The sequence below is a fragment of the Bos mutus genome, chromosome 11, assembly GCF_027580195.1.
Source record: "Bos mutus isolate GX-2022 chromosome 11, NWIPB_WYAK_1.1, whole genome shotgun sequence".
NCBI classification, from domain to species: domain Eukaryota; kingdom Metazoa; phylum Chordata; class Mammalia; order Artiodactyla; family Bovidae; genus Bos; species Bos mutus.
In genome coordinates, this window is record NC_091627.1 from 62,941,875 (window position 1) to 62,962,691 (window position 20,817).

The 20,817-nt window shown below is 40.5% G+C and overlaps 2 protein-coding genes across 6 annotated transcripts in view; one reads left to right on the forward strand and one right to left on the reverse strand.

Moving 5' to 3' along the window:
* The window catches only part of PEX13 (peroxisomal biogenesis factor 13), a 32,995-nt gene extending 17,450 nt beyond the window's left edge, over nucleotides 1-15,545 (reverse strand). The window contains exon 1 of the mRNA XM_005889036.2: nucleotides 15,387-15,545. Coding sequence (XP_005889098.1) covers nucleotides 15,387-15,478 — 92 coding nt within the window. The 5' untranslated portion in view covers nucleotides 15,479-15,545. The remainder of the gene's footprint in view (nucleotides 1-15,386) is intronic.
* A 135-nt stretch (nucleotides 15,546-15,680) lies between these two features.
* PUS10 (pseudouridine synthase 10) overlaps nucleotides 15,681-20,817 on the forward strand; it is an 85,627-nt gene continuing 80,490 nt past the window's right edge. For 2 of the 5 annotated variants that reach the window (XM_070379524.1, XM_070379526.1), the window contains exons 1-2: nucleotides 16,020-16,083; nucleotides 20,526-20,666. In XM_070379524.1, the coding sequence (XP_070235625.1) occupies nucleotides 20,541-20,666 (126 nt within the window). In that variant the 5' untranslated portion in view covers nucleotides 16,020-16,083; nucleotides 20,526-20,540. The other 3 variants (XM_005889035.2, XM_070379525.1, XM_070379527.1) reach the window with 3 other exon arrangements.

Sequence of the window (20,817 nt, forward strand, 5' to 3'; positions counted from 1 at the left end):
TACTAATATTTTTTCCATAAAAGCTTCCTAAGAATACTAGATAGCACTTTGGTACTATGCTTATGGGTCAGTTTAAGACTGTGAAATCAACAAAAATGTGAAAAATGTGGCTGGCACTTAATAGATTTTGAAAGACACCTGTTTACAGTATGTGAGCTGAAACAAGAAGCCAGAGTGTTGTGTTCTGTTTAGCCTCAGCAAACAGATGACTCAGATATTTCACTGCTCTGTGTGTCTGAAAAGATTATGAAAATATCTCAAGTAACTGATTTCAGACTTACAAATAAATTTCAGTGAGTAGGAGAGTTTGTAAATAGGGAATCTGCAAATAAGGAGGATCTACTGTAAATGAAACATACAATATCTACCATTTTGTGACTGGCTTCTTTCACTTAATGTTTTGAAGGTTCATCCATTCTGTAGAACGTATTAGCACCTTCAGTTCAGCTCAGTAGTGTCCGACCCTATGGATTGCAGCACGCCAAGCCTCCCTGTCCATCACCAACTCCCAGAGTTTACCCAAACTCATATGCATTAAGTCAGTGATGCCATCCAACCATCTCATCCTCTATCGTCCTTTTCTCCTCCTGCCCTCAATCTTTCCCAGCAGCAAGGTCTTTTCCAACCAGTCAGCTCTTCGCATCAAGTTGCCAAAGTACTGGAGTTTCAGCTTCAACATCAGTCCTTCCAGTGAACACCCAGGGCTGATCTCCTTTAGGATAGGTTGGTTGGACCTCCTTGCAGTCCAAGGGACTCTCAAGAGTCTTCTCCAATACCACAGTTTAAAAGCACCAATTCTTTGGCGCTCAGCTTTCTCCGCAGTCCAACTCTCACATCCATACATGACCACTGGAAAAACCATAGCCTTGACTAGACAAACCTTTGCTGGCAAAGTAATGTCTCTGCTTTTTAAGATGCTGTCTAGGTTGGTCATAACTTTCCTTCCAACGAGTAAGTATCTTTTAATTTCATGATTCCTTTTTATTACTGAATTACATTTATCCATAGATTGGTTGTTTCCACCTCGGGGCTATTATGACTAGAATGATATTCCTGGGTCATATGGTAACACTGTGTTTAACCTTTCTGAGAACTGCCAAATTGTTTTCCAAGGCAACTGTACCATTTTCCATGCTCACCAGCGGTGCATGAGGGTTTCAATTTCTCTACATTCTGTCAACACCTGTCATTACCAGCCATTTTTTACTAAAGCCATCCTAGTGAGTGTGAAATGGTATGTCACTGTGTATTTGATTTGCATTTCCCTAATGGTTAATGATAGAGTCTCTTTTCATATGCTTACTGACCAGTTTTATATCTTCCTTGGAGAAATGTCTATTCACATACTGTGCCCATTAAAAAAAAATAGGTCGTTAGTCTTTACCATTGAGTTGTAAAAGTCAAAATGTCTTGTTTATTTTTCGGGGGGCGGGGGAGACAAAAATTCAATTACGTCTCACACATTGCATTTGGTTGGTTGGTTGTGTCCTTATTCTCATCTAAAGAAAACAATGTCTTGGACTTTCAGAAGAGTCCAGCCAGTTTCCTCAATGAATGTCCCACATTCTGAACTTTATTTCCCCTAAATGTTGTTTAACTTGTACCCCATCTTCTGTATTTCCAGTCAAACTAAAGTATGCATCTAAAGTCTGATCTAAAGGTTTTGGCAAGCATAAATCATCAGGGAAGTTGTTTACCTCAGACTGAATCACATCATAAAAAAAAGAAACAAAACTAAAAAGGGTCAGTGGACTACCAAATAGTGTAGTACATCCAGGTTTGGATGAAGCAGCTCAGTGTGTAAGTGTTCCACTGAAATGAAACTACTTCACTGAAGCTAGGCCCTAGGAAGAGCCACCTTGGTTCATAAAAATTTGCTTACAGTGGTAAAAATGATTAGAAAATTTGCTAACAACAGATTACAAGTTTTAGAAAGTTACGAAACTAAGATGGGGGAAAGAAAGTGAAAGTCGCTCAGTCGTGTCCGACTCTTTGTGACCCATTCTCTAGGCTAGAATATTGGAGTGGGTAGCCTTTCTTTCCTCCAGGGGATTTTCCCAACCCAGGGACTGAAATCCAGGTCTCCTGCATTGCAGGTGGATTCTTTACCAACTGAGCCACAAGGGAAGCCCAAGAATACTGGAGTGGGTAGCCTATTCCTTCTCCAGCAGATCTTCCCGACCCGGGAATTGAACCAGGGTTTCCTGCATTGCAGGTGGAGAGACTCTGATAAAGCATTGCAAGGGGAGATTCTGATAAAGCCTCAAACCCAGGAAATGAAACAAGTTAACAACTGACTCAGTGACTTAATCTGTGATATCCTTAATGTAAGCTACCATTTTTATACCAAATTCTTACATGGGGAGTGGGTGCTGAGAGGGAGGTAGAAGCGGCAAAGAAACCTACCAGGCACAGAGTACTGAATGTAGAAGGGAAAGGTGAGACAACAGAACTCACAAATTCCTACTCAAAATGGTCACATTAAAAATATTCAAAACTATACACAAGAAGAAATAAAAACACTAGGACACCAAAGTAACAAAAATCAACAATAAGAATTAAAGGTCATTCAAGGAAAAACTAAGTTTATATAACGACAAAGATTTTAAACATGTTTAGAATGGTCAGAGATGAGAATAAGAATTAGAGATTGAATTGATTAAAAAAGTCAAAGACATAAATAAAGTTATAACATCTGTAAAATAAAAAGTGAAAAAAACATGTAAGTATAAAAAATTTCATTAGAACTCTTATACACAATGCCCACAGACACAAGGAATCTTGTAACTATGAGGCAAAAAGAAAATTAGTTGTTGTACAATAAGGAACAGAGGAGAAATATAGAACTTGGGGAATTCTACTTCAAGTAATGGCATTCTAAGTAACCATATCAACCCTTCCACGGAAAACAATTAAAAAGCTAGAGAGCCCATTTTAGATGTTTCTCAAGGGATGGGGGCCAGTTCCAGAGATGGCTGACAGTATGAGAAGCTGAGCAGAGCTTTTTAAAGCTTCTCTGAGCTAAGGAGACAAAAACTAGAGTTCAGAAGCCCAAAGAGGAGGGACAAGGTAATGCCCACACTTCAGACTGGGACCTTAAAAGGTCACACGCTAGGAGTAAGGGGGAAAAGGTTAACAAGAAATAGACTAGTCCAGGTAGAAACTGAAAAACCACAATTTCAAATTAGTCCAAATTTGAAATTATTAAAATGACCCTGGACTGCTAGTGGCCCAAGGGGCCTGTCAAAAGTAAAACCCTCTGTGGGAAGAGACCATCCTAGGCCTCAAGTCGCCCTACATTGTCTATATATAATGTCCAGCTCTCACTGAAAAATAATTGAGCCTCTAATATGACAAAACTACATGTTAAAAAAAAAAAAGAGTGATGTTAGACAATAAAAATGATATATATTCAGATAATGGAATTATGAGGCAGAGACTTTAAACAACTATGCCACAAATACTCAAGAAAAAAAAAAAAAGGCAAGACTGGGAATTTCAGCAGGGAATAGAAACTCTAAAGCTGGATCAAATGAAAATTCTAAAACTAAAAAAAAAAAAAGTACCTAAAACTATGAACTCAAAACGACTCATTTAATATCAGATTAGATGACTGAAAGAAAAATAGCAGTGGACTAGAAGAGTGCTCAGAAGAAAATACCCAGAATGAAGCATGAGTAACAAAAGGAACACATATAGAAAAGAGTGTAAGACACGGAGAGTATAGTGAAAAATAGACCGTATATATATAATTAGAGCCAGAGAAGTGAAAAGATGATGAGCAGAAGTGATATTTAAAGAGGTAATGCTTGAGCCTTTCCTAAAATCAATGAAAGACATCAAGGGAGATTCAAGTTATCTATGAATCCCATCAACAATAATATAATTAAAAATATATTAAAGCCCAACAAAGTATAACTGCTGGGAAAAAAAAAAAAAGGACGGGGGGCGGTAATCTTGAAAGCAGCCAGAGCAAAAAAAGAGATTCCTTTTGAGGCAGCAAGAGTAAGACAGGGATGACTGAAACTGTCAGAAAGCTGACACAATAAGGAAGCCAAAAAAAATGTAGGTCCCCTGATGACAATGTTGAGTTAGCATATCTCTAGACTTCCTGTCAACTAAAGAATAGCTGTGTCTACAGTCCAAAGCACAGAAAATCAGATACCATTACTTATAGCAGAACTACCCCTGATATGTTTAATAGGAATTCTAGAAGAGATGGGAAAGAATAGTGCTCACACAATATTTAAAAACAGGATTGGTGAGAGTTTTCCTGAAATAAAGACATGAATCCTCATATTGGGCACTGTGGGTAGCAAGCACAAACACTGTAGCTGCTGAACAGAGTACATATACATACATTAATCTGAACATTTGAACCCAGATTCAATCCCAAAGAAGGGCAATGCCAAAGAATGTTCAAATGACTGTACAAATGCACTCATTTCACATGCTAGTAAGATTCCACTCCAAATCCTTCAAACCAGGCTCCAGTAGTATGTGAACCAAGAACTTTCAGATGTTCAAGGTGGGTTTAGAAAATTCAGAGGAACCAGAGATCAAATTGCCAACATTTGTTGGATTGTGGAGAAAGCAAAGGAATTCCAGAAAAACATCTACTTCTGCTACAATGACTATGCTAAAGCCTTTGGCTGTGTGGATCACAACAAACTGTGGAAAACTCTTAAAGACACTGGAATATCAGACCACCTCACCTGTCTTCTGAGAAATCTGTATGTAGGCCAAGAAGTTAGAACCAGACATGGAACAATGGACTGGTTCCAAATTGGGAAAGAAATATGTCAAGGCTATATATTGTCACCCTGCTTATTTAACTTCTATGCAGAGTACATCATGCGAAATGCCGGGCTGACTGAAGCACAAGCTGGAATCAAGATTGCCGGGTGAAATATCAATAACCTCAGATATGCAGATGATACCACTCTAATGGCAGAAAGTGAAGAGGAACTAAAGAGCCCCTTGATAGAAGTGAAAGAGGAGAGTGAAAAAGTTGGCTTCAAGCTCAACATTCAGAAAATTAAGATCATGGCATCTGGTCCCAACATTTCATGGCAAATAGATGGGGAAAAAGTGGAAACAGTGATAGATTTTCTTTTCTTGGGCTCCAAAATCACTGTGGATGGTGACTGCACCCATGAAATTAAAAGACACTTGCTCCTTGGAAGGAAGGCTATGACCAACCTAAACATCATATTAAAAAGCAGAGACATCACTTTGCTGACAAAGGTCCATATAGTTAAACTTATAGTTTTCCCAGTAGTCATGTACGTAGGTAAGAGTTGGACCATAAAGAAGGCTGAAGACCGAAGAATACATGCTTTTGCATTGTAGTGCTGGAGAAGACTTTTGAGAGAACCCTGGACTGCAAGGAGATCAAACCAGTCAATCCTAAAGGAAATCTGTCCTGAATATTCATTGGAAGGACTGATGCTGAAGCTGAAGCTCCACTACTTTGGCCACATGATGCAAAGAGCCAACTCATTGAAAAAGACCCTGATGTCAGGAAAGACTGAAGGCAAGAGGAGAAGAGGGCAGCAGAGGATGAGATGGTTAAATAGCATCACTGACTCAATGAACATGAATCTGAGCAAACTCCAGGAGATAGTGAAGGACAGGGGAGACTGGCATGCTGTACTTCATACGGTCACAAAGAGTCAGACATGACTTAGTGACTGAACAATAAAGAGTCTAATAAAGCCGCAGAGAATGAAGGTATCAGGTAAAATTTTGAAAAATGCTAAGGAAAGTCTGTAAAGAAATAAAAACTAGACTCCAAAGAAAAATTTCTGTAGCTTTAAAACTTTGATACCAAACCAGAAGGATACAAAGAAAGTAAATTAGAGGCCAAATTCACCTAGGAACATACATGCAAAATCTTAAAATATTACATTTCAACACTGTATTTTTTTAATCAAAATTAAGCAGAGTTCATCCAGAAATGCAAGGATGATTCAACATTGGACCATTACGTGATGCAAGAAAACAGTTATAATAAAATAAAAGCACAAAATATCCCAACAGATAAAAATAATTTATAAAATTTACTCGTCATAATAAAAATCCAAGCAAGGTAATGAAATAGAAGTTTGCTGGCTATCTATCAAAAACAAAAAGCAAACATCATAATTGATAGCAAGACTTGAGAATAATTCTAATGAAAGCCTGGACCAATAGAAGTTCAGTTCAGTCGCTCTTTCATGTCCAACTCTTTGCAACCCCATGGACTGCAGCATGCCAGGCTTCCCTGTCCATCATCAACTCCCAGAGCTTGCTCAAACTCATGTCCACTGAGTCGGTGATACCATCCAACCATCTCATCCTCTGTCGTCCCCTTCACCTCCTGCCTTCAATCTTTCCCAGAATCAAAGGTCTTTTCCAATGAGTCAGTTCTTCCCATCAGGTGGCCAAAGTTTTGGGAGCTTCAGTATCAGTCTTTCCAATGAATATTCAGGACTCATTTCCTTTAGGATGGACTGGTTTGATCTCCTTGCAGTCCAAGGGACTCTCAAGAGTCTTCTCCAGCACCACAGTTCAAAAGCATCAATTCTTCAGCGCTCAGCTTTCTTCGCAGTCCAACTCTCACATCCATACATGACTACTGGAAAAACCAGAGCTTTGATTATACAGACCTTTGTTGGCAAAGTACTGTCTCTGCTTTGTAATATGTTGGCAAGGTTGATCACAGCTTTTCTTCCAAGGAGCAAGTGTCTTTTAATTTCATGAAGTCACTATCTGCAGTGATTTTGGAGTCCAAGAAAATAGTCTCTTGTGTTTTCCACTGTTTCCCCATCTATTTGCCCTAAAGTGATGGGACCAGATACCATGATCTTAGTTTTCTGAATGTTGACCCAACTTTTTCATTCTCCTCTTTCACTTTCATCAAGAGGCTCTTTAGTTCTTCTTCACTTTCTGCCGTAAGGGTGGTGTCATCTGCATATGTGAGATTATTGATATTTCTCCTGGCAATCCTGACTCCAGCTTGTGCTTCAGTTAGCCCAGCATTTTGCATAATGTACTCTAAATAGAAGTTAAATAAGCAGCATGACAATATACAGCCTTGACATACTCCTTCCCCAATTTGGAACCAGTTCATTGTTCCATGTCCGGTTCTAGCTGTTGCCTCTTGACCTTCATACAGGTTTCTCAGGAGGCAGGCAAGGTGGTTGTTATTTCCATCTCTTGAGGAATTTTCCACAGTTTGTTGTGATCCACACAATCAAAGGCTTTAGCATAGTCAATAAAGCAGAAATAGATGTTCTTCTGGAATTCTCTTGCTTTTTCGATGTTTCAACAGATGTTGGCAATTTGATCTCTGGTTCTTCTGCCTTTTCTAAATCCAGCTTGAACATCTGGAAGTTCTTGGTTCATGCACTGTTGAAGACCAGCTTGGAGAATTTTCAGCATTACTTTGCTAGAGTGTGAGATAAGTGCAATTGTGCGGTAGTTTGAACATTTGGGGGCACTGCCTTTGTTTGGGACTGGGATGAAAACTGACCTTTTCCAGTCCTGTGGCCACTGGTGAGTTTTCCAAATTTGCTGGCATATTCAGTGCACCACTTTCATAGCATCACCTTTTAGGATTTAAAATAGATTAAGCTGGAATTCCATCACCTCATTAGCTTTGTTCGTAGTGATGTTTTCTAAGGCCCACTTGAGATCCACTCCAGGATGTCTGACTGTAGGTGAGTGATCACACCACCATGGTTATCTGGGTCACGAAGATCTTTTCTGCATAGTTCTTCTGTGTATTCTTGCCACCTCTCCTTAATATCTTCTGCTTCTGTTAGGTCCATACCGTTTCTGTCCTTTATTGTGCCCATCTTTGCATGAAATGTTCCCTTGGTGTCTCTAATTTTCTTGAAGAGATCGCTAATCTTTTCCATTCTATGGTTTTCCTCTATTTCTTTGCATTGATCACTGAGGAAGGCTTTCTTATTCCTCCTTGCTATTCTTTTGAACTCTGCATTCAGACGGATATATCTTTTTCTCCTTTACCTTTTGCTTCTCTTCTCTTCTCAGCTATTTGTAAAGCCTCCTCGGACAAACATTTTACCTTTTTGCATTTCTGCTTCTTGGGGATGGTTTTGATCACTGCCTCCTGTACAATTTTATGAACCTCCAACCAGAGTTCTTCAGGCACTTTGTCTATCAGACAGAATGAAAACCACAAGCACAGAAAACTAAACTGATCACACGGAGCACAGCCTTGTCTAACTCAATGAAACTGAACCATGTCATGTAGGGCCACCCGAGAGAGGTCACGGCAGAGAGTTCTGACAAAACATGGTCCACTGAAGAAGGGAATGGCAAGCTACCTTAGTATTCTTGCCTTGAGAACCCCATGAACAGCATGAAAAGGCAAAAAGATATGACACTGAAAGGTGAACTCTCCAGATTGATAGTTACCCAATATGCTACTGGAGAAGAGTGGAGAAATAGCTCAGGAAAGAATGAAGAGACCGAGCCAAAGCAAAAACAATCAGATCAGTCGCTCAGTCGTGTGCGACTCTTTGCAACCCCATGAATCGCAGCACGTCAGGCCTCCCTGTCCAACACCAACTCCCGGAGTTCACTCAGACTCACGTCCATCGAGTCAGTGATGCCATCCAGCCATCTCATCCTCTGTCGTCCCCTTCTACTCTTGCCCCCAATCCCTCCCAGCATCAGAGTCTTTTCCAATGAGTCAACTCTTAGCATGAGGTGACCAAAGTACTGGAGTTTCAGCTTTAGCATCATTCCTGCCAAAGAAATCCCAGGGCTGATCTCCTTCAGAATGGACTGGTTGGATCTCCTTGCAGTCCAAGGGCTTCTCAAGAGTCTTCTCCAACACCACAGTTCAAAAGCATCAATTCTTCGGCGCTCAGCCTTCTTCACAGTCCAACTCTCACATCCATACATGACCACAGGAAAAACCATAGCCTTGACTACATGAACCTTTGTTGGCAAAGTAATATCTCGGCTTTTGAATATGCTATCTAGGTTGGTCATAACTTTCCTTCCAAGGAGTAAGTGTCTTTTAATTTCATGGCTGCAGTCACCATCTGCAGTGATTTTGGAGCCCAGAAAAATAAAGTCTGACACTGTTTCCACTGTTTCCCCATCTATTTCCCATATGACTGATGATGGAAGTAAAGTCCAATGCTGTAAAGAACAACATTGCGTAGGAAACTGGAATGTTAGGTCTATGGACCAATACAAGGATGTTGGCTATTTATGCTGGCTTATTTATAAATGACAGGATTGTCAACATGGGATTTAAAAAACTTCAACCAAATCATCAGGGCAAATTAAGAGTCTGACATTAAGCTGGATATAATATCTGTATGTTATAAAGGATAGGGAAGAACTTCATGGGAACTACAATAAAACATTACATAAGGTAAAAAAAGGATAAAATTTTCACCAGTTTCACCTTACACAATAATCATGGATGAAAAGACTTATCTATAAATGGAATTTCCAATAAAATATAAAGTTCTAATAAAAAAATCCCAGTAAGTCTTTTTATAAATACTAAATGTAACAAAAGCAATTATGAAGTACAGCAATGCATGAAGGATCCTGACAAACCAAATATAAAAACTTATTATAAAGACAGTGTGGTGTTAGCATGCTGCTGCTGCTGCTAAATCGCTTCAGTTGTGTTCGACTCTGTGCGACCCCATAGACGGCAGCCCACCAGGCTCCCCAGTCCCTGGGATTCTCCAGGCAAGAACACTGGAGTGGGTTGCCATTTCCTTCTCCAATGCATGAAAGTGGAAAGTGAAAGTGAAGTCGCTCTGTCGTGCTCGACTCTTAGCAACCCCATGGACTGCAGCCTTCCAGGCTCCTCCATCCATGGGATTTTCCAGGCAAGAGTACTGGAGTGGGGTACCACTGCCTTCTCTGGTGTTAGCATAAGTATAGATAAATAGCACAACAGAACATATCATGTGCTGTGTGCTAAGTCACTTCAGTCGTGTCTGACTCTTTGTGACCCCATGGACTGTAGCCCACCAGGCTTCTCTGTGCATGGAATTCTCCAGGCAAGAGTACTGGAATGGGTTGCCATTTCCTCCTCCAGAGATCTTCCTGACCCAGGGATCAAACTGGGGTCTCCTGCATTGCAGACAGATTCTTTACTGTCTGATCCACCAGAAAAGCCAGAAATATAAAACAGATCCTAAATTTTATCCTCAGAGAAGTGCAAATTAAATATAATTTCACATGCATTAGATTCATAAATATAGTACTATAAAATAACATCAAGTGTTGGAAAAAACATAGAGAAACAGAATACCTTGCTAGTGAAAATGTAAAAATTGGTATACAACCACTTTGAGGAGCATCATGGTAATAGTCAATAGTGGAAGATAAGCATACTCTTCCAACTAAGTAACTCACCTCTCAGAAAACCTCATGGAAATGTGAACAAGGAGAAAGACACAGAATGTTTACTGAAAGTAGTAGTAGCTTTAAACAACTAGTTCTCTAATATATACACAGTTTACTTCTATATAACAGAATATGTATGCTCAGTCGTGCCTGACTCTCTTGTCACTCCATGGACTGTAGCCCGCCAGGTTCCTCTGTGGAATTTTCCAGGCAAGGAGCGGGTTGCCATTTCTTCCTCCAGGGGATCTTCCCAACCCAGTGATCGAACTTGCATCTCCTGCACTAGCAGACAGATTCTTTACCACTGAGTCACCTGGGAAGCCCCTATATAACAGAATATTCTATGGCAATTAAAACATACTAGAAGAATACATCATTTTATAAAGCCTTGCTTTATCATGCTTTGCATATAGTGTGTTTTACAAACTGAAGATTTGTTGCAATCCCACGTCAAGACTAGGTATCTGCGCCATTTTCCCCCCAAACATTTTAAAATTTTATATTGGGGTATAGCCAATTAACAATGTTGTGGTAGTGTCAGGTGAAGAGCAAAGGGACTCAGCCATACATATACATGTATCCATTTTCCCCTAAACACCCCTTCCACCCAGGCTGTCTGCGCCAATTTTTTTTTTTTTTTAACAGCATTTGCTCACTTTGTGTCTCTGAGTAACATTTTGGTAACTCTCACAATATTTCAAACTTTTTTGTTATTATTATATTTGTTATGGAAATCAGTGATTTTTAAATGTTACTACACTACTTGTTTTAGGACACCAAGAACTGCACTCATAAGACAGCAAACTGTCAAAATATATGTTGTGTGTGTTCTGACTGCTCCACTGACCAGCCTTTCCTCCAAAGTCTCTCTCTTTGCAGGATCCTCTTACTTTCTGAGACATAAAAATGTTGAAATTAGGCTAATCCACAACCCTACAATGGCCTCTAAGTGTTCAAGTCAAAGGAAGAGTCACAAATCTCTAACTTTAAATCAAAAGCTAGCAATGAGGGCTTCCCTGGTGGTACAGTGGATAACAATTGGCCTTGCAAGGCAGGGGACATGGGTTCAATCCCTGGTTGGGGAACTAAGATCTCACATGCTGAGAGGCAACTAAGCCCACACATCCATGTGCCACAGTGAAGATCCTGTGTGCTGCCACACAACTAAGACCTAATACGGCTAACATAAATAGACAAATATTTTTCTAGAAAAGAAAAAAGTTAGAAATGAATAAGCTTAGTGAGGAAGGCATGCCAAAAGCCAAGACAAGCCAAGGGCTAGGCCTCTTACACCAGTTAGTCAAGTTGTGAATACAAAGGAAAAGTTCTTGGAGGATATTAAAAGTGCTACTCCAGTGAACATGTGAATAAGAAAGTGAAACAACCTTATTGCTGATATGACAAAAGTTTTAGTAGTCTGGCTACCTCAAATCAGCCATTAATATTCCCTTAAGCCAAAACCTAATCCAAAGCAAGGCCCTAACTCTTCAATGCTGTGAAGGATGAGAAAGGTGAGGAAGCTGCCGAAGAAACTTCTGAAGCTAGCAGAGGTTGGTTCACAAGGTTTAAGGAAAGAAGCTGTCTCTAGAACAAGGGAGTGGAAGATAAAGCTGCAAGTGCTAATGCAAACACTCTAGCAAGTTATCCATTAATGAACGTGGCAATGCTAAATAATAGATTTTCAATGCAGACAAAAAACAGCCTTTTATGGGAAGAAGATGCCATTTAGGACTTTCATAATCAGAGGGAAGTCAATATCAGGCTTCAAAGCCTCAAAGAACAATCTGTTAGGGGCTAATACAGCTGGTGACTTGAAGGTGAAACCAATGCTCATTTACCATTCTGAAAATCCTAAGATCTTTAAGAATTATGCTAAATCTACTCTGCCTATGCTGTTATCAGTGGAACAACAAAGTCTGCACTACAGCATAACTGTTAACAATATGGTTTACTAAAAATTTTTAAGACCACTGTGGAGACCTCGTGCTCAGAAAAAATTACTGCTCAATGACAACGTAAGTGGTTACCCAAGAGCTGACAGAGGTGTACAACAAGATTAATGTTGTTTTCATGCCTGCTAACAAATATCCATTCTGCAGCCCATGTATCAAAGAGGCATTTCAACTTTTAAGTCTGATTATCTAAGAAATAAATTTCATAAGGCTATAGCTGCCATAGATAGTGATTTCCATGATGGACTTGGGCAAAGTAAATTGAAAACCTTTCTGAAAAGTTTTCTAAACGGCACTTTTTAGATGCCATTAAAAACATCTGTGATACCTGGGACAAGTTCAAAATATCAATTTTAACAGGAGTTTGGAAGCAGATGATTCCAATCTTCATGGATGTCTTTGAGCAGCCCCAAAACTTCAGTGAAAAGAGTAACTGCAGATATGTTGGAAATAGCAAGAGAACTAAAGTGGAGCCTAAAGATGTAACTTTATTGCTGTAACCTCATGATTAGACTTCAATGTGTGAAAAGCTGCTTCTTATGGATAAGCAAAGAAAGTGGCTTCTTCAGATGGCATCCACTCCTGGTGAGGACATGAAGACTGTTGAAATGACAACAAAGGATATAGTCTATTATGTAAATCTAGTTGATAAAGCAGCATCAGAGTTTGAGAGGATTTACTCCAATTTTGAAAGACGTTCTACTGTGGGTAAGATGCTATCAAATAGGATTGCATGCTACAGAGAAATATTTGAGAAAGGAAGAGTCAACCAATGTGTCAAACTTCACCATTGTCTTATTTTTAAAAACTGCCACAACCACTTCAGCCTTCAGCAATGGGGATAAGACCCTCTACCAACAAAAAGATTACAACTGGTTAAAGGCTCAGATGATAGTTTGCAATTTTTTTTTAGTAATAAAGTATCTTTAAGGTATGTACATTATTTCTTTAGACAAAATGCTACTGTACAGACTTCAATAGAGTGTAAACATAACTTTTATATGCACTGGGAAACCAAAAAACTCATGCGACTTGCTTTACTGCAATATTCCACTTATTGCAGTGGTCTGGAGCCCAATCTGCAATATCTCCCAGGTATGCCTGTACAGCTTATATGAATGAAAAAGATAAATTTCAAATAATACTTAGTGGAAAAACACTATGCAAACATACAGTTTGATAATATTTATTTGAAGTTTAAAAATACACTAAATAATACATACATACATATGTAATGTACACACAAACCCAAATACTAAAGTATAAAAACATTGGTGGTGTGGTTTAGTTCCTAAGTTGTGTCCAACTCTTGCGACCCCCATGGACTGTAGCCCACCAGGCTTCTCTGGTCCATGGGACTTCCTGGGCAAGAATACTGGAGTGGGTTGCCATTTCCTCCTCTAACAAAAACATTATGCACAGTAAACACCAAATAGGGACAGTAGTTACTGTAGGAAAGAAGAATGGGAGGGTTTAACCGTTGCTCTAATTTTTATTTTGTAAAAGACCTGTGGCAAATCTGGCAAAATGTTACTAACTGCTTAAAGCTGGGAGTTAATACATGAGTATTTATCATCTTAGTCTCTACCAGTCTCTAGGTGTTTAACATATTACAATTCACATTTTCTTAAAAAGTGGGGAAATGGTTAATTTTACATAAACAGAACTTAACCAGAATCAAGAATAAAAGTTTGCTCTTCCCAAGAGCAGTCCAAATTTTTAAAGAGAGTCAACCACTCATAAAAAAGGTAGCAGAAAGTGTCACCCAGCTTAACAGCATAATTAAACCTTATTACTTATGTGCCTATCATTATTAAATAAAGTAGCAATTGTGCTCAAACATCTTAATAAAAGATAACTAGATTTCAGAACATAGCAGAAATTCATTCCAGTATGTTCACGATTTCTATGTAAAGAAACATACCATAGTAGGTGATCTGACATTCCAGTCTCACCATCTGAATTAAGATGTCCAGATCCACAGACTTAGAGAACGAACTTATGGTTACCAGGGGCGAAGGGTGTGGGGGAGGAATAGATTGGGAGTCTGGGACTGATATGTACACACTGCTGTATTTAGATAATCAACAAGGATCTACTGTACAGCACAGAGAAAACTGCTTAATATTCTGAAATAACCTAAATGGGAAAAGAACGTGAAAAAGGACACATGTATATGTATGACTGAATCACTTTGCTGTACACCTGAAACTAACACAACACTGTTGTTATGTTCCAAAATAAAATAAAACTATACTCTAATATAAAATTTTAAAAAATTAAAAAGAAGTCCCGATCCACCCAACACATATCACACAGGCCGTGAAATTCTCCTCTTTAATTCTATTTTAACCTTTTTTGAGTTGTAGATTCATTTAACACCGATTAAAATAAAAAAACCATAGGCCTTAGGAAAAAAAAATCACTCGCTATGTAGCACACAAAGGCCACCGTTAGGCCTCAGTTTTGAACTCTCGCTTTCAAGTTGCTTTCACCAATCTCTATCCGAAACAAGGCTGGGTTATGCTGGAAAAGAACGCAGGGCACAGGCTTGAGTTGTAGTTGCGTAAAAGTGACCTTTTGGGCTTTCACCAACTTGTAGAGAGATGGTTAAAGGCTTCAGAGACTTTGCTCCCTAATGAGAGGGGCTGGGCAAATGTCTCTCTCACCTACAAAGGACCGAAAGTCTCTTTAAGGTGGAGATGGCGGAGGAAAAAGAATCAAGCAGTTCAGGGTCCCTCAAAGAGAAGAAAAGAGAAAGGTACCTGCCCCTTGCTTCCGAGCACCCACACCCACACAGGCGCACAGGCACCCCCTGGAAAACGTCGCTATCGAGAGCTGCCGAATCAGAAACAGCTGTCTGACACCGAAACTACCCCTGCAGACGCCCCGGCTGCACCTCGACCCCCGAAAGGGTGCGGGTGGGAGCTGGTGGAGAGGGGGAGGGGACACCTGAGCACCAACAACGGCCTCAACCGCCTCCTGCCAAGTCCGCGCTGCGGCCCACAAAACTCGCGGCCTGAAGAATCGCACACTCACTGGAAAGTGGGGCCGGGTCCTGGTCCCGGCCCGGTCCCCGGAATCCGGCGGGTCTCCCAGGGTTTCGGGGGAGGCGGCGGCTGGGACGCCATCTCCGCCTCCTCTCAGCTCCCGCTCGGAACTGGGACTCTCCAGGCCCCGGGACACCGGCCGCTTGAACGCCAGGCACAACTTGCAGAGCGCCGAGCCCTCCACCCGGACCGCCCCTGAAGTCAGGATGTGGCTCGTGGTGCTTTGCTGCTTGGGATTACAGTCTAGATCTATACCACTAATCCATGGGAAGAAATGATCTCTTTTTATTTGTCCTAGAAAGAATTTCCATTCTAAACCGAGGATAAGAGTTCATCGATATTTCCGGCAGCGGCTACAGTGCCCCAGACGTCGGGAGTCCCACGGAGGCTTCCTTGGGACAAGTCCCGCACCCTCCCGGAGTAATTCTCCACGCACTTCTCCCCCCGCGAAGGAGGCAGGGTGTGTTGCGACTGGCCAGGCATCTTGACTGATTTCCTTGCCAACATGCAGGGGAGAGAGAGTTCTCTCAGTCCTCGCGTGAGAGACCTGGTACTTTCGTTCTAAAGCTCTTGTTTCCCCGGGGAACAGAATTGCTAGACGCAATAGGTGCGTTGTCTTTAGTCTTCCCCGTTCTCTCCGAGGGCTGGAAGGGGTTAAATTTCAGGCTCCGGCGTCCTGGGAGAAGGTGAGGCTAGGAGGTCTGAGGTGAGGGGTTGCGGACTGGGTGCCGGAGAGGTGTGGATGGAGGGGATCGTTGCCTTCCTTCTGGAGAAGCTTTGATAGCAAGAAGGGGTGCGTGGGAAGTTTTTTGGATCTGAGTGAAGGGGAGAAGGGCTTGCTTGGTTGGCCGAAGACTCGAGGTTAGACCTGGGGATGAACTTTCTAGAAATTAGATTCCACTGCAGAGCGTATCGGTAGCGCGATGAAGTTACGAGCATCTCCTTATTTAAAAAATCCACACCCCACCCCACAAAACGAATTGATCCCCTTCTGTATGAAAATGAGTTTTAAAAGTTCCCAGGATGTGAGACTCAGCCTGGGTATTTTGCCTGCTCCTTTGCCATAAATAATTTCTGTAATCGTCGGAGATGTGAAGAGAAAATTCATCCTCTCCTCTAGTAAACCAGGGACCGGGCGAGTTACCGCTGGTTTATGGAGAAGAGACTCTAGGGATCCTGACACCTGGGAAGAGGTTCTGTTGCAATATGTTCCAGTTGTTTGTGTACACACGTAAACTGAAAGCAACTATCTTGAAGGCAACCAACAATGAAGACCGTACAGCACGGGATGTATTTCTCAAGGCTTGCCTTCAAAGAGAAGAAATCTAATATGCAATAACTGATTTCTCATGTTTTATGAAATCCTATCATTTCAGCGCTGTACACTTGAATCCAAATTTAAGGCACAGCCTATTTTCTCCCAACAGTGTTAACATGCTTGGGAAGTCGCTAGATGGTTGCCAGATAAAAATGATCTTGCTGCTGCTGCTGCTACTGCTAAGTCCTTTCAGTCGTGTCCGACTCTGTGCGACCCCATAGAGGCAGCCCACCAGGCTTCCCCGTCCCTGGGATTCTCCAGGCAAGAACACTGGAGTGGGTTGCCAAAAATGATCTTGAGAAGTTTCTAAATCCACTAACATAATTACAGAACAGGGTTTTGTTCTGCTTTTTAAGACCTCTTCAAATTACTCAAGTCGGGAGTTTTCCTAATTCTAAACAGGTTTGAGAATTTTTTAGAGCTAAGAGATTATGATGTGTCATTTATTGACTTGCCTGATCCTTTCATTCTAGTCATCCCACTAGAGGAACAAACATTGTCTTTAAGCCAAAGGAAAGGTAAAACATACATTTTAACAAAGAGTAAAGTCTCCAGTGAAACCTTCGGTACAAAGTGTCCTTTTTAAACATCACTCATGGATTTTTTTTTTTTTTTTTTTGGTCAGGAGGGTTTATTTGTTTCTCTTTCTAATTAAAGCTTAATTCTCAATTAAATGAAATCCTTAACCTTAGCTAATGGAAAGGAGAAAAGATAAAGGGACAAGATAGAGACAGTTTCTCTGTGAGGCCAGTGCATCAGGGATACACTTTAAATGCTGACAATCAGCTTCTTAAAGAATGCCAACCCCTTCTCTAACAGCACCAAACTGTTAGATTAAATGGGCTAGGGGAAGAGATTCAGATCTTTTGTAAATAATGGTCACACAGAGCTTCTTTTTGTAAAGAGTGTTCTCCACATACTCTTTACTTCAGTTCAGTTCAGTCACTCAGTCGTGTCCGACTCTTTGCGACCCCTTGAATTGCAGCTCGCCAGGCCTCCCTGTCCATCACCAACTCCCTGAGTTCACTCAGACTCACGTCCATCGAGTCGGTGATGCCATCCAGCCGTCTCATCCTCTGTCGTCCCCTTCTCCTCCTGCCCCCAATCCCTCCCAGCATCAGAGTCTTTTGCAATGAGTCAACTCTTCACATGAGGTGACCAAAGTACTGGAGTTTCAGCTTTAGCATCATTCCTTCCAAAGAACACCCAGGGCTTATCTCCTTTAGAATGGACTGGTTGGACCTCCTTGCAGTCCAAGGGTCTCTCAAGAGTCTTCTCCAACACCACAGTTCAAAAGCATCAATTTTTTGGCACTTAGCTTTCTTCACAGTCCAACTCTCACATCCATACATGACTACTGGAAAAACCATAGCCTTGACTAGACAGATCTTTGTTGGCAAAGTAATGTCTCTGCTTTTGAATATGCTATCTAGGTTGGTCGTAACTTTCCTTCCAAGGAGTGTCTTTTAATTTCATGGCTGCAATCACCATCTGCAGTGATTTGGAGCCCCCAAAATAAAGTCTGCCACTGTTTCCACTGTTTCCCCATCTATTTCCCATGAATTGATAGGACCAGATGCCACGATCTTCGTTTTCTGAATGTTGAGCTTTAAGCCAACTTTTTAACTCTCCTCTTTCACTTTCATCAAGAGGCTTTTTAGTTCCTCTTCCCTTTCTGCCATAAGGGTGGTGTCATCTGCATATCTGAGGTTATTGATATTTCTCCCGGCAATCTTGATTTCCAGCTTGTGCTTCTTCCAGCCCAATTCTTTACTTTCCAAGCTCCAATTTACTTGGGCAACCCTAAATCAGTGTTTCCCAATCTGGGTGTTTTCACTGGTGTGTCCAGACAGACCTGATTTCCTTCCCTGCCTCTCCCTCCCAACTGCACATATTTAACTGAATTAGAACCCAGCCACAGGCAATCTGTTGTTTGTAGTCTTGCCTGCTCAACTGATTTTTATGGTGAAGAATTCCATAGAACTATCTACCTGTCTTCATTAATTTCTGTTAAGGATCTACTCTTGATAAGTGGCCACAAACATTTAGAAAGTTGCATTTAGTAGTGGGTTTAAAAGGTTAGAAAACATAAACTGATTCTAAGAGTCACATCTTCATAGTAAGCAGTTGGTAAGAGCTTCAGTCTCCCACTCATATTAAGCAAGTTCGTTTGAATTATGACATTGCACAAATTAAAGGTGCCAGTTGTTTATCAGTACCTCAGTACCATTACTGGGAGAAGGCAATGGCACCCCACTCCAGTACTCTTGCCTGGAGAATCCCATGGACGGAGGAGCCTGGTGGGCTGCAGTCCATGGGGTCTCGAAGAGTCAGACACGACTGAGTGACTTCCCTTTCACTTTTCATTTTCATGCATTGGAGAAGGAAATGGCAACCCACTCCAGTGTTCTTGCCTGGAGAATCCCAGGGACGGGGGAGCCTGGTGGGCTGCTATCTATGGGGTCACACAGAGTCGGACACGACTAAAGTGACTTAGCAGCAGCAGCAGTACCATTACCTTGCAATTATGGTTTTATAAAACATCACTAGTTCCTCATTTTAAATTAATGTGAGCTGATTCATTAATCAGAAGACCCTGCCCCCCAAAAGAATGATTTCATAATTTAATTTTTATTACCCCTCCTTCCAGGCAACAAGAGCTTATTCTCTATGGAGTATTTACTTCTAAGTGAGTTTTTTCAAATTGAGTTGTTTTAGACAACAATTGCTCTGAAATATTTTGCATTTAATTTGTTTTTGTTGGAATTTTTACTTGTGTATGGAAAGAATAGATTGTTCTCACTTTGCTAATAGTTGGTTGTTTTTTAGTTATTATTTCATCAAAGTAAAATTGACTTTTTTTTTTAATTAATTTTATTTTATTTTTAAACTTTACATAATTGTATTAGTTTTGCCGAATATCAAAATGAATCCACCACAGGTATACATGTGTTCCCCATCCTGAACCCTCCTCCCTCCTCCCTCCCCATACCATCCCTCTGGGTCGTCCCAGTGCACCAGCCCCAAGCATCCAGTATCGTGCATTGAACCTGGACTGAATCTACTGATCATTTTATTTTGAATACTTGTCTGCTTATCTATCATTAAGGTCAGTCAAGTATTACCTAACATAGAATGATCTGATTATTTTTTCTAGCAAAAATATAAAATATTTATTCTTGGCTGTATGGGTCTTCATTGCTGCACCTGCTTTTCTCTGGTTGTGGCAAGCGGGGACTACTCTCTTGTGGCACATGGGCTTAGTTGCTTTGCAGCGTGGTGATCTTCCTGAACCAGGAATCAAAACTGTTTCTCCTGCATTGGCAGGCAGATTCTTTACCACTGAACCACCAGGGAAACTGCTAGCAGACTCATTTTTGATTTCTAAGAGGAAAGTTGATCGAATTTACTACTCTGTGTTCTCAAACAGTACTGAATGGTACAAAATAAAAAGCAGAATTACAGTCTTTATTCTTGTTTTCATTATCCTCCTCAGAGACAACCATATTTTATTTGTTTTATTTTTATTTCTTTTGATTGATTTAGTTATGTTGATGCACTTATCATAATCTAGAATGTTGAATCCTCGACAGCTAGAAACTTTTACCTGATCCATCTAATAAATTGGTTCGAGTTTATGTTTCAATATGGATGTAATGAAAGCAACGTTATTGGAGAGTACCAAATAGTGATTTCCAAATATGAACTTTTTATCCTTGAAGAGTCTTATCCTTAAAGGTGACCGTATATTTGTCTGTGAAAGTAAAGCACAAAAGATGCTCATTAGTTTTACTTATTCTTCTTTTTTAGTTGCAATTACTGAATATGTTTCCTCTGACTGTGGAAAACAAGCATGTGGCCCAGTTGTTGCTCAGTACTGGTACCTGTCCAAGATGTATCTTCAGATTCTGTGGTGTGGATTTTCATGCACCATACAAACTTCCCTACAAGGTATTTTCTTTCTTTCTAAAGTTAAGAAAGGGTCTCTATTTTTAAAGTCAGTACCTGTGTATTTGAGAGCAAGTATCTTCATTAAAAAACTAATGAAATAATTACTGATAATGATAATTTTAGAATTTCCATTACCATATAAATGTAAGTT